Here is a 13,762-nt window from a genome sequence, read left to right as displayed (position 1 = left end):
TGACCCCCATTTTTCTTTTCGAAATGTATTAACATGTATAATGATAAGCCATCTGTAAAAGTCTTATAAAATTTTAATTACTTTTTAACAGTTCTTAAGAACTTTAACTTGTCAATGATAAAGCTATGAAAAGTCAAGAGAGGATATTTTCCCGCCAAATTTTCAATGGCTCATATCTCGAAAACAAGCACGGTGACCTATATATATTTTTTGCTTTTTTGATTCCTTTATTAATTACTTATCAATATAAGCTAGTATTTTGAAAAGTTAATTGCTTTGAAACTGAGAAACTGAGAAGCGAGCTCCCTTAAACAAAGACAGACTGATGGATAGAAACGAATTCCTATAATATATAGGCATATTGTGACCATAAAGATGAACGGTTTTAGATAAAACTATAAGTTGCAGATTAGACAATCATAATTGACTGCAACTGAAAAAATTATAAAAACAAATAATTATAGTCGGTGAACTGAAGTTATTACTCGATTTATTTCACTTGACTGGGCGGAGTTTAACCGGTTCACTCATAATAAACCAGTCCATCTATAGATAGGTGTTTTAGGATACACTCATCAATTCATTGTCCAGTCATTCTTTTGTAAATTCCTTTCAGTCACTGATAGGTGATTAGAAATCAGTAATAACTATAACGGCAATCATCGAAATCACACACATTTTCAAATCGACTGTCCTCATGCAGATTAAAACGTAAGCTCCGCCCGATCAGTTGAAATAACATTGGTAATACATCGATAATAGGTCACACTAGAAAAAAGTAATCACTGCATCTAATCAAAATACAGCTGAAAGCCTGGATAGCAATAATAGAAAAAAAAACAATCGGCTAGCTGTGATTATTACTGGTATATCTCTTACAAAAAAAGTGATGGTCCCGTAAATAATTACTGCAACTGTGTGCATGTTGGAATATAAAGTAATAGAAGACACCATCGGGGGTATGTTGACTATACCGATTATGCATTTCTAAATGAATATTAACTAGTAGATATGAAGTGATTGCTCGAGTGATTGGAACCAACCATTTGCGTTAAATGACTACGTCAGTAATGAGTATTTTGTCAAATTAGATGTGGTGGACAAGAAATACATCAAAAGTCAAAAGACTGCTAGATTAGTGGATATGAAATGCTAGGACCATTCATTGTCGTAAGAAACTACTTACAACATTGATGATAGTCATCTCATTATAATAGAAGCGACGGCTAGATATGAAATGCTAGGACCATTCATTGTCGTAAGAAACTACTTACAACATTGATGATAGTCATCTCATTATAATAGAAGCGACGGCTAGATATGAAATGCTAGGACCATTCATTGTCGTAAGAAACTACTTACAACATTGATGATAGTCATCTCATTATAATAGAAGCGACGGCTAGATATATATCATTGCAACTTAAAAGGAAACTTTGATATCATTGGATAGACACAATTATCATCGTACACTTACCTTTGTATCTTAATTGCACGTGGAGACCATAAAACCATCAATATTGTTTCATTGCACACAGCAATGTTTTTGTCTGACAGTTAATGGCGTCTTTACATTAAACACATTGCATGTTGGATGTGTACTCATTAATTTTAAAATCTTCGATACATGATTTGTTTATGTTAGTTGTTATCGGCTTTGAACTAGCTTTCAGTAAAGGCAAGTGTGTATGCCCCACCTATAATAGTAGAGGTGCATTATGGCTTCTGGTTTGTGTGTGTATTCATTCGTTCGTCGATCTGTTCGTTCATTCGTCCGTCTGTTCGTTTGTCCGTCTGTCCCGCTTCAGATTAAAGTTTTTGGTCAAGATACCTTTTCATGAAGTCCTAACAACTTCAAATTTAGTCGACATGTTCCCTATGATGTCATCTGTCGTATTATAATGCCAAATAAGAGGTTTTATCCCAATTTCAATGTTCCTTGAACATGATAGAAAATGATTGTGCGAGTGGGTTATCCGTGTACTATGGACACATGCTTTTTTCATATCTGTACTTTGTGTCTTTTTTTGTTTTTGGGGCATTTTCTTTTCTTATCCAAGGCATAGATTAACTTTGTGGTATTTGGCACATTTTTTTGGAATTGTGGATTCTCAATTCTCTTCAGCTTTCTACCTTTTTGGGTTTTTTGACTATTTTGATCTAAGCGTCACTGATGAGTCTAATGTAGACGAAACGCGCATCTGGCGTATCAAATCATAAGCCTGGTGCCTTTGATAACTTTTGACTGTGCGATATAGGTTTTGATTATTGTTAAAGGTCATATTGTAACCTATAATAAGTTCTACGTCATATGATCTCCTGTGAAGAGTTGTTTTATTAGCCACCATACCATATCTTCTTATTTTAATATATATGACCTTTATCATGCCAATCCAGATCATTGTTTAGTGCTGTAATCAAACAAATGATAATAGGTAAAACTAATAGAAGTATGAATCACTTCTATTTTTAAATAACATTATAAAACCAGGACTAAGTATAATAGTAATGGCAACTATGTAAAATACATTAGACCGAGATTGATGTGTTCAAGAGGAGAAGTTGGTGCATTAGTTTATGATTGACCTGAAAAGCGAGAAGTGTGGAATTCATTAGTCTTGGGTAGATCTCTTAAGAGAGGCTTAGGGTGTATAAGTCCGAGATTAAGCTGAAAAGAGAGGCGTGGCATATATTAGTCCGATATTCATATGTAAAGATGGGCGCGAGGTTCATCATTCTGTGATCACTCTTCAAGGAAGGGCGTAGGGTGCATCAGTCTGAGATTGATCTGTAATGAGGGGCGTGGGATGCATTAGTCCGAGTTTGATCTATAAGAAGGGGCGGCATATGCATAAGTCACCCTTGATCTATAAGGAGGGGCATAGGGTGCATTAGTCCTAGATTATGTTTTATTAATCTTTGAGGATGAAGCCTCTATATGTAAAGAGGGGATAGTGCTGCACTAGATCTAGATTACTAAATTCTAATGATGGTGTGGGATGCATTAGTCATAAAGTAGATCTCTATAGAGGGGCGACAGTTGTATTTTGCATACATTGATCTGTAGAGAGGGGCGTGGTTTGCAGTTTTTCGAGATTGAGTGGTGTAGGATATATCAGTCTTAGTTAGTACTGTAAGGAGGCGCTTTGGATACATTCGTCCCAGATTGATCTGTTTAAAGTAGCATTGATTTTAGTTCTATATTGATCTGCAAGATGGTGTGGGACTTTTTGTCATAAGTAAGGGTGTGGAATTTATTGTCTAAGATTGATCTGTAAGGAGGAGCGTCGGACGACATCGCAATTCTTTTGGAATACATGGAAGTTCATAAACATGGACAATATTTAGCAGGTACATATATACCATTCGTTTAATCGTTGAATTAATTTTCTATCTATGATTTTCATTTCTTCACGAACAAAGGCAACAGTATTATATACTAGTGTTAACAAGTCATATCGATTGAGAGGAAACAATTCCGGGTTACAAACTAAAACCGAGGGAACCATATTAAATATAGGAAGAAAATAAAGGAACAACAGGAACACTGAAGTGCATCAAAAAACAAACGATAACATAACCATGATAATATAAAAACGATATTTTGATCACAGTTGTCATATTCCTGACTTGATACAAGACATTTTAAGAAAATCTAGTGGGTTGGACCGGAAAACTTTTTCCTCTCGAGTTCTGTAGCAAAAACGAAAACTTGAAACTTTAAACCAAATACATGAGGTTCGTTTGATCTCAGTTTTTTATTGGTCAAAATTCAATCATGACGTCGAATTTTCTTGCTTTCAGATTTCCTATTGTGGCGACATGACAAAGTTGACCATACCTGATGACGTCACAGAGAAAGAACAGCTTATGCTCATCATTCGAAAAGAAGGAATCAGTTTGCCTGCATATTGTTGGTCACCGTTTATTCTATATATACATATGTACATGGAAGAATGTACATTAATCTTGTATATGTACATAACATAAAACAAAAACTAGATAAACGTGTGACTGTTCCTCGTGACATTACGGAACAGTAAGACAGTCAGACAATCAGACATCGGACGGTACCCACAAATGACTAGTGTAAAACAATTTAAACATCACAACATAGATACTCTATATGTCATGAGGTCAATTTTGTTGTCATGTTGCTGTAAACATCAGACACTCTTTTTATTGATTTAAATAAATGTAAACAAACTGAATTCGGGTCTGCATTTTTATTTACAAAATTGTATCAGTATTATATGGTGTGTACCCAACGACTGTGCTTTGTGTGCTCCTAATATATTATTACCATGGTTACTTCCCTTAGATTTATTTCCGGCTGTAAATAGATACAAAAAAGAAACATATAAATGACTGCATATATTTGGTTCATTGTCAAATATGAAACGCTCAAAAATATCAATATCTTATAAATTTATCAACATGCACATTTATCCAACTTAGATTGTAACATCTCATCAGCATAAATTAAATACTAAAAATTATGTAAAACTAAATACACACAAATCTTCCTAATTAATTCGTAATTATTTCAAAGATATTAGCGTGTTTTTGATTTAGCGTGGTTTTTTTATCTTGCATTTTTAGGTCATAATTTGGTTTTCATAGTGAGGTCTTGTATTATCGTAAAATTTTTTTTTTTTCTTTTTTTTTCATCAGTTGGTCATCTATTATATTATTACAAATATTTTTTTCTATGAATGAGTAATTCTAAATGCTTAAATGCACTTCGGAATATATACATGCAAGGAAATTATATAGAGGAAATTTACCTGATTCATACAGTCTATCCGATGAGACCAATAATAAATTGAAGGAAGAAAAGCGTGACTGAAAAAGAAAATAAATACAATATATAGGTTGTCCCTAGATGATTGCACTCCACGTATTTACAACAGATTTATTTTGGTCGGATACATGCTAATACAGTGTACAAAATCATAACGTAGGAACCACGATGTTTTAAGAATGAACCCCGTACTTTTTTTCTAAACATATATCTTCTGAAGTAAATATTTGAAATATATTTTTTTTTTCACTCATTCAAAGGTTACTTGCTGTTATCCATACAATTATTGCATTTTTATTAAACATTCGCTAATAATGGCACTTCAACCAAGTTGTCGTGTACCTTAATCTTTAACTGAATAATTTATTTATCAAAATAGTAATCCAAGAAAATTTACGTTTAAATGATATAATAATAACAATAAAACCTATATACAAGGCTTGAGTCGCTGATTAGGGTACGGCCTCGATCAAATAAAAAAAAATATATAATTGATCTAAATAGGTACCCGAATTACTTTGGCTGGTCGAAAATATTGGAACGGATTGGGAGTGATCTCATTTCAATAATACTATTAAGAAGGCAGATAAATGCTCCTCGATAGTAGTATTAGACAAACATATGTATATCAAACAGGCAATGACACAACTCTCAAGTGAAATCCATTATCACAAGCTGTCAGAAACACACAGCAAAGATATTTACAACAAGATAATTGATATAATTATTCCTCTACACAACATGGGTCATATAGACAAACATTCTCTAGATTATTTGACATCTGGCAAGGAGTTCAAACCAGGTCGTTTATATATGCTTCCAAAAACACATAAATTAAGCATAGATCAAATAAATGACATCGAAAAAGTCAAGAATCTTATGAAAGATATAAATATACCCGGCAGACCTATTATATCTATGTCAGGCAGTCCTACTGAGACAATTGCACATTTTATTGATTATTTCTTAAGGGAAATAGTCTTTCAACAATGGACATACACGAAAGACAGCACAGCGTTTATAAATAAAATACAAGAACTTAAGCTTCCATTTGAATTTATCATGGCATCATTTGATGTAACAAGTATGTACACAAATATGGAACATTCCGAAATTGTTAATGCCATAGATAGAGCTTTGAATAAGCTTAGATCATGCAATTTCAAAATGAAAATTCCACCTATACAAAGTATGTTAGAACTTATAAGAATCATACTAAAAAATAATGAGTTTGAATTCAATGGTGAATTGTTTCGACAGAAAATAGGGGTTCCGATGGGAAGTCCTCTCTCGCCTTCTCTCACAGATATCAGGATGTTTGAAATTATCAATGAGATTTTAAACAAGTTTACGATGAGAGACAAAATCATGCACTTATCAGTGTACCGTGATGATGCATTCTTGATTTTCAAAGGAACTAAATCAGAATAAACTGAATTCTTTGACATATCGAATAGCATACATCCTCTCCTTAAGTTTACTTTTGACATTAACGAGAGTCACATTACATTTTTAGATGTGACCGTTTTTAAAGGAGAAAAATTTAAGAAAGAGAGGACTTTAGATTTTCAAATATACAGAAAACCAACAGAAAATTATCAATATTTGCATCGAGTTCATCGCACCCCAAATCAGTTCTCAAGGGACTGGTTATAGGCGAAACTGTAAGAATATTTAGATGCACCAGTGATGAGTCAAAAACTAAGATCGAAATTAATTTCTTTAAACAGAAATTAATAGAAAGAGGTTATAAAAGCAAATAATTGAATAACTAGATAGCGAAGGCAACAGCTATTAAAAGATCAGAAGCTTTAAAATATAAACAACGCTCCAATAGCAAAACTGCTCCCTTGGTATTTTGTACAAAATACAACCCAATGTTTAAAAAATTGAACAGAGTAATTAGAAAGCATTGGAATATTATCGAAAGAGATGCAACCGCTAAGAGTCTTTATGAGAGACCCCCCACGATTGCATACAAAAAACACAAAAATCTCAAAGAATACCTGACATCTGCTAAACTGAAAGAAGATAAATAACTCTAAAAAGTTATAACAAATGTATAACATCATTTCAGAAATGTATATAAGACCACCTGTGTCCGACTCCTTATACCTCGCTGTGTTATAACAATTGATTACTTTATTTCTGCCTATAGAAAGAACAATAAAACCTATATACAAGGCTTGAGTCGCTGATGAGGGTACGGCCTCGATCAAATTAAAAAAAATATATATAATTGATCTAAATAGGTACCCGAACCACTTTGGCTGGAATATATTGGAACGGATTGGGAGTGATCTCATTTCAATAATACTATAAAAAAAAAAAAGAGGTGAATGATATCAAAAGGGATATTAAAACTCATAAGTTGGAAAATTCTATCATTGTCATGGCAACACGAACCCCACCAACAAATGGGTGTGCTATCAAGTGCTCCGGAAGGGTTGGCATAAGCCGACAGCCGACGTGATATAATGTAGTACTAATATACAGCAGTTGTTAAAAACAAATAAAGTCTATTCCTTCCTGAATGTTAAAAGGGTGTGGATGGGCGCCGTTCCTTCGTTCCTTTATTTTTTTTCAAATAACTTTAAGATCATTTTCTCTTTTCTATATTTATTTTGCTCATTTGTTCTATTCTGTAACTCTAATATGATAAATATTAAATATATATACGTATAATGGAACTTACTGATCAAACTAAAAATGCCTCCGAATCCGCCTCCACCACCACCTCCAAAAAGACCTCCTCCTCCTCCTCCTCCTCCTCCTCCAAAACCTCCCCTACGTCTTCCTCCTGTTCTTGCAATTATGGCTGGTGTAACTCTCACCCTACTTCCTCCTCGTCGTCTTCCGCCGCGTACAAAGAATGGTACTGGGTAGTAATAGGGGTAATACAAGGTACCGCCCTGACGCCTAGTTGTACCATAGCCTTTTCCATATCCTTTGCTGTATCCACCACCGCCGTATCCTTTGCTGTATCCACCACCGCCGTATCCTTTGTTGTATCCTCTGTTGTATCCACCACCGCCGTATGATGCACTACGTCCATACACACCTCTTCCATAACTTCCACCGCCATAATTACCTGCAGATCTTACGCCGGCTATGCATACTGCCGCCAGGGCAACGCATACACACAATTGTATCTCCGTTTTCATTGTCGTTCGTACCTACGAAATAAAGTAGATTAAATTCATAAGTAATATGAAAAAGTTTAGAGAAAAAATTGTGAAAGATATGCCGAATTTTCATTTTTTAATTGAGCGAATAATAACATAAGCGATACCTCATTTTTTGCGTCAGATGGGTGTTTCGACATTCAATGTCTCTTCAGGGATACTGAATAAATAATTTTGAACTTTCAAATTATATTTACAAAGTATGAGATTTTATTATTTTCAGATGATTGTTAACGTATTTTTTTTTAACTTTTGAAAATATTTCAAAACAGTAAGATCCGATTGTCATTGCAATGCGATTACTACGCTGAACTAGTGACGCGTTCAGAGATAAATTGTTAAACTTATGTACGTTAAGAGTTAATTCTTTAACAGCGAGATTTTCATTTTTTATGTATTTCCTTCCAGTATAAATCTGAACTGCGATTTTGACTGAAAATATATGCCCATATATGCAAATTTAAAAATACTCAAAATTGATCTAATGTCTCAATCTTGTCACGATATTTTAGTAGAAAAAATAAAGAAACAAATTTAGATTCGAAATTTTAATGTGTTACTGCAAAAACGTGTTTTCTTACCAAAATATAAAATGATACTTTGAAATCCTTGTATGTTTGAGTTTCGAGAACTGCTGATGCGAAATAAGTTAATTCGTTTTCAAATTAAATGCGTTATCTTTTTATTTTGTTTTAGATTAACGACGTTTTTATCGTATATGAAATAAATTTTAAAATTCATTAACACTCAGGTATAATCATATAAATAATGTTAGAACTCGAAATTTTGACTTTAAGTTACAAAATTAAATTTGTTTTATGTCAGCTTCGTCAAATTTTAAATTCCCTAAAACTAGCTATCTTTTTTCTGAGCTCACTATGTAATAATATAAGTTTTTAACTTGGCTCACTATGTAATATTATTAACTTACAGAGATGGAGCTGCGGTAAGTGGTAGTTTGCACACAGTAATCCAGATACTAGCCGGCACTTATATATATGCAGATATCTATCTCTACAACCAATCAAATGGCTTAAAAAACGCGGACATGAAAAGGAACCATTTTGAGTGTTGCCGCTAGAGAGATGCACTTCATACTAACGATTAACATCCGATAGCTGACATATCTTTTTTAACTTAATTGAGACATCACCGTGTTGTGTTATATAGGAAGAGAAGTTATACATTTTACATCTGAATTAATACAAGAACGGTTTAATCGGAATTCCTTGTATGAACTAACATTCAATTGGCTTTAGAATGACACAGTAACCTATTCTGCTAATATGCATATGTTTTATTTAGTAAAATGCACACCTTTTTCAGAGAGAAAATTCCTATCCACGATACTGAAATACTGAAAACATCTCTACTATTGCCAAGTATGCATGAAAGTGTCCGCAGGAAGTTTTGGAGGTTTCGATGACATATTTGTGTCTTCTTAATTACTATTGAACATAAGATTGGGGATGTTTGTGTGATCACTACATATTTTATCATAGTCATACAAATAAACAGGTATCTGTCTAGATTTCTTTTCAGGATGCAAATTGTCTCATATGTTTTTTTTGGAATTTTGGATCCTCAATGCTCTTCAACTTTGTAATTGTTTGGCTTTATAAATATTTTGATATGAGCGTCACTGATGAGTCTTATGTAGACGAAACGCGCGTCTGGCGTACTAAATTATAATCCTGGTACTTTTGATAACTATTTGTTTGTTTCGGGTTTTTCGCATTTGGTTATTGGTTATTTATGTTTGTAAGAAGCGGGAGTCTGTAAGTGCTCTGGTGGACCTTTCTGTACTCTCATTGTTCTAGTTATTGGTTATTTATGTTAGTAAGAAGCGGGAGTCTGTACATGCTCTGGTGGACCTTTCTGTACACTCATTGGTTATTTATGTTTGTAAGAAGCGGGAGTCTGTAAGTGCTCTGGTGGACCTTTCTGTACTCTCATTGGTTATTTATGTTTGTAAGAAGCGGGAGTCTGTACGTGCTCTGGTGGACCTTTCTGTACTCTCATTGGTTATTTATGTTTGTAAGAAGCGGGAGTCTGTACGTGCTCTGGTGGACCTTTCTGTACTCTCATTGGTTATTTATGTTTGTAAAAAGCGGGAGTCTGTAAGTGCTCTGGTGGACCTTTCTGTACACTCATTGGTTATTTATGTTTGTAAGAAGCGGGAGTCTGTACATGCTCTGGTAGACCTTTCTGTACTCTCATTGTTCTAGTTATTGGTTATTTATGTTTGTAAGAAGCGGGAGTCTGTACATGCTCTGGTGGACCTTTCTGTACTCTCATTGGTTATTTATGTTTGTAAGAAGCGGGAGTCTGTAAGTGCTCTGGTGGACCTTTCTGTACTCTCATTGTTCTAGTTATTGGTTATTTATGTTTGTAAGAAGCGGGAGTCTGTACATGCTCTGGTGGACCTTTCTGTACACTCATTGGTTATTTATGTTTGTAAGAAGCGGGAGTCTGTAAGTGCTCTGGTGGACCTTTCTGTACTCTCATTGTTCTAGTTATTGGTTATTTATGTTTGTAAGAAGCGGGAGTCTGTACATGCTCTGGTGGACCTTTCTGTACTCTCATTGGTTATTTATGTTTGTAAGAAGCGGGAGTCTGTAAGTGCTCTGGTGGACCTTTCTGTACTCTCATTGGTTATTTATGTTTGTAAGAAGCGGGAGTCTGTACGTGCTCTGGTGGACCTTTCTGTACTCTCATTGGTTATTTATGTTTGTAAGAAGCGGGAGTCTGTAAGTGCTCTGGTGGACCTTTCTGTACTCTCATTGTTCTAGTTATTGGTTATTTATGTTTGTAAGAAGCGGGAGTCTGTACATGCTCTGGTGGACCTTTCTGTACTCTCATTGTTCTAGTTATTGGTTATTTATGTTTGTAAGAAGCGGGAGTCTGTACGTGCTCTGGTGGACCTTTCTGTACTCTCATTGTAAGAAGCGGGAGTCTGTACGTGCTCTGGTGGACCTTTCTGTACTCTCATTGTTCTAGTTATTGGTTATTTATGTTTGTAAGAAGCGGGAGTCTGTAAGTGCTCTGGTGGACCTTTCTGTACTCTCATTGGTCTAGTTATTGTTCGTACATGTTATTTATGTTTGTAAGAAGCGGGAGTTTGTAAGTGCTCTGGTGGACTTTTCTGTACTCTCATTGGTCTAGTTATTGTTCGTACATGTTATTTATGTTTGTAAGAAGCGGGAGTCTGTAAGTGCTCTGGTGGACTTTTCTGTACTCTCATTGGTCTAGTTATTGTTCGTACATGTTATTTATGTTTGTAAGAAGCGGGAGTTTGTAAGTGCTCTGGTGGACCTTTCTGTACTCTCATTGTTCTAGTTATTGGTTATTTATGTTTGTAAGAAGCGGGAGTCTGTACGTGCTCTGGTGGACCTTTCTGTACTCTCATTGTAAGAAGCGGGAGTCTGTAAGTGCTCTGGTGGACCTTTCTGTACTCTCATTGTTCTAGTTATTGTTCGTACATGTTATTTATGTTAGTAAGAAGCGGGAGTCTGTACGTTCTCTGGTGGACCTTTCTGTACTCTCATTGGTTATTTATGTTTGTAAGAAGCGGGAGTCTGTACGTGCTCTGGTGGACCTTTCTGTACTCTCATTGGTTATTTATGTTTGTAAGAAGCGGGAGTCTGTAAGTGCTCTGGTGGACCTTTCTGTACTCTCATTGGTTATTTATGTTTGTAAGAAGCGGGAGTCTGTACATGCTCTGGTGGACCTTTCTGTACTCTCATTGGTTATTTATGTTTGTAAGAAGCGGGAGTCTGTACGTGCTCTGGTGGACATTTCTGTACTCTCATTGGTTATTTATGTTTGTAAGAAGCGGGAGTCTGTACGTGCTCTGGTGGACCTTTCTGTACTCTCATTGGTTATTTATGTTTGTAAGAAGCGGGAGTCTGTACGTGCTCTGGTGGACCTTTCTGTACTCTCATTGGTTATTTATGTTTGTAAGAAGCGGGAGTCTGTACGTGCTCTGGTGGACATTTCTGTACTCTCATTGGTTATTTATGTTTGTAAGAAGCGGGAGTCTGTACGTGCTCTGGTGGACCTTTCTGTACTCTCATTGGTTATTTATGTTTGTAAGAAGCGGGAGTCTGTACGTGCTCTGGTGGACCTTTCTGTACTCTCATTGGTTATTTATGTTTGTAAGAAGCGGGAGTCTGTACGTGCTCTGGTGGACCTTTCTGTACTCTCATTGTAAGAAGCGGGAGTCTGTAAGTGCTCTGGTGGACCTTTCTGTACTCTCATTGTTCTAGTTATTGTTCGTACATGTTATTTATGTTAGTAAGAAGCGGGAGTCTGTACGTTCTCTGGTGGACCTTTCTGTACTCTCATTGGTTATTTATGTTTGTAAGAAGCGGGAGTCTGTACGTGCTCTGGTGGACCTTTCTGTACTCTCATTGGTTATTTATGTTTGTAAGAAGCGGGAGTCTGTAAGTGCTCTGGTGGACCTTTCTGTACTCTCATTGGTTATTTATGTTTGTAAGAAGCGGGAGTCTGTACATGCTCTGGTGGACCTTTCTGTACTCTCATTGGTTATTTATGTTTGTAAGAAGCGGGAGTCTGTACGTGCTCTGGTGGACATTTCTGTACTCTCATTGGTTATTTATGTTTGTAAGAAGCGGGAGTCTGTACGTGCTCTGGTGGACCTTTCTGTACTCTCATTGGTTATTTATGTTTGTAAGAAGCGGGAGTCTGTACGTGCTCTGGTGGACCTTTCTGTACTCTCATTGGTTATTTATGTTTGTAAAAAGCGGGAGTCTGTAAGTGCTCTGGTGGACCTTTCTGTACACTCATTGGTTATTTATGTTTGTAAGAAGCGGGAGTCTGTACATGCTCTGGTAGACCTTTCTGTACTCTCATTGTTCTAGTTATTGGTTATTTATGTTTGTAAGAAGCGGGAGTCTGTACATGCTCTGGTGGACCTTTCTGTACTCTCATTGGTTATTTATGTTTGTAAGAAGCGGGAGTCTGTAAGTGCTCTGGTGGACCTTTCTGTACTCTCATTGTTCTAGTTATTGGTTATTTATGTTTGTAAGAAGCGGGAGTCTGTACATGCTCTGGTGGACCTTTCTGTACACTCATTGGTTATTTATGTTTGTAAGAAGCGGGAGTCTGTAAGTGCTCTGGTGGACCTTTCTGTACTCTCATTGGTTATTTATGTTTGTAAGAAGCGGGAGTCTGTACGTGCTCTGGTGGACCTTTCTGTACTCTCATTGGTTATTTATGTTTGTAAGAAGCGGGAGTCTGTAAGTGCTCTGGTGGACCTTTCTGTACTCTCATTGTTCTAGTTATTGGTTATTTATGTTTGTAAGAAGCGGGAGTCTGTACATGCTCTGGTGGACCTTTCTGTACTCTCATTGTTCTAGTTATTGGTTATTTATGTTTGTAAGAAGCGGGAGTCTGTACGTGCTCTGGTGGACCTTTCTGTACTCTCATTGTAAGAAGCGGGAGTCTGTACGTGCTCTGGTGGACCTTTCTGTACTCTCATTGTTCTAGTTATTGGTTATTTATGTTTGTAAGAAGCGGGAGTCTGTAAGTGCTCTGGTGGACCTTTCTGTACTCTCATTGGTCTAGTTATTGTTCGTACATGTTATTTATGTTTGTAAGAAGCGGGAGTTTGTAAGTGCTCTGGTGGACTTTTCTGTACTCTCATTGGTCTAGTTATTGTTCGTACATGTTATTTATGTTTGTAAGAAGCGGGAGTCTGTAAGTGCTCTGGTGGACTTTTCTGTACTCTCATTGGTCTAGTTATTGTTCG

General features: G+C 35.9%; 1 protein-coding gene across 1 annotated transcript; it reads right to left on the bottom strand.

Annotated features, from left to right (window-relative positions):
- Nucleotides 1–4,211: 4,211 nt before the first annotated feature.
- On the bottom strand, nucleotides 4,212–9,064 carry LOC139527003 (uncharacterized). The gene is made up of 4 exons (XM_071322218.1): nucleotides 8,921–9,064; nucleotides 7,500–7,980; nucleotides 4,788–4,845; nucleotides 4,212–4,333 (listed from the first exon to the last, which is right to left on the bottom strand). The coding sequence occupies exons 2-3, from the start codon at nucleotides 7,966–7,968 to the stop codon at nucleotides 4,802–4,804; spliced, it is 513 nt and encodes a 170-aa protein (XP_071178319.1). The 5' UTR covers nucleotides 7,969–7,980; nucleotides 8,921–9,064; the 3' UTR covers nucleotides 4,212–4,333; nucleotides 4,788–4,801.
- Between the last annotated feature and the right edge of the window lie 4,698 nt (nucleotides 9,065–13,762).

This window comes from Mytilus edulis, chromosome 6, assembly GCF_963676685.1.
Source record: "Mytilus edulis chromosome 6, xbMytEdul2.2, whole genome shotgun sequence".
NCBI lineage: Eukaryota > Metazoa > Mollusca > Bivalvia > Mytilida > Mytilidae > Mytilus > Mytilus edulis.
Note: the sequence above shows the minus strand (reverse complement) of the source record. Positions and strands in the feature narration are given on the sequence as shown.

What these genes read in the sequence shown, in the direction of transcription:
- LOC139527003 (XM_071322218.1), bottom strand. Translation starts at nt 7,968, where the DNA reads ATGAAAACGGAGATACAATTGTGTGTATGCGTTGCCCTGGCGGCAGTA. An exon ending in AGGCATTTTTAGTTTGATCA is followed by an intron (nt 4,846 to 7,499) that starts GTAAGTTCCATT and finishes TTTCTTTTTCAG; the next exon opens with TCACGCTTTTCTTCCTTCAA.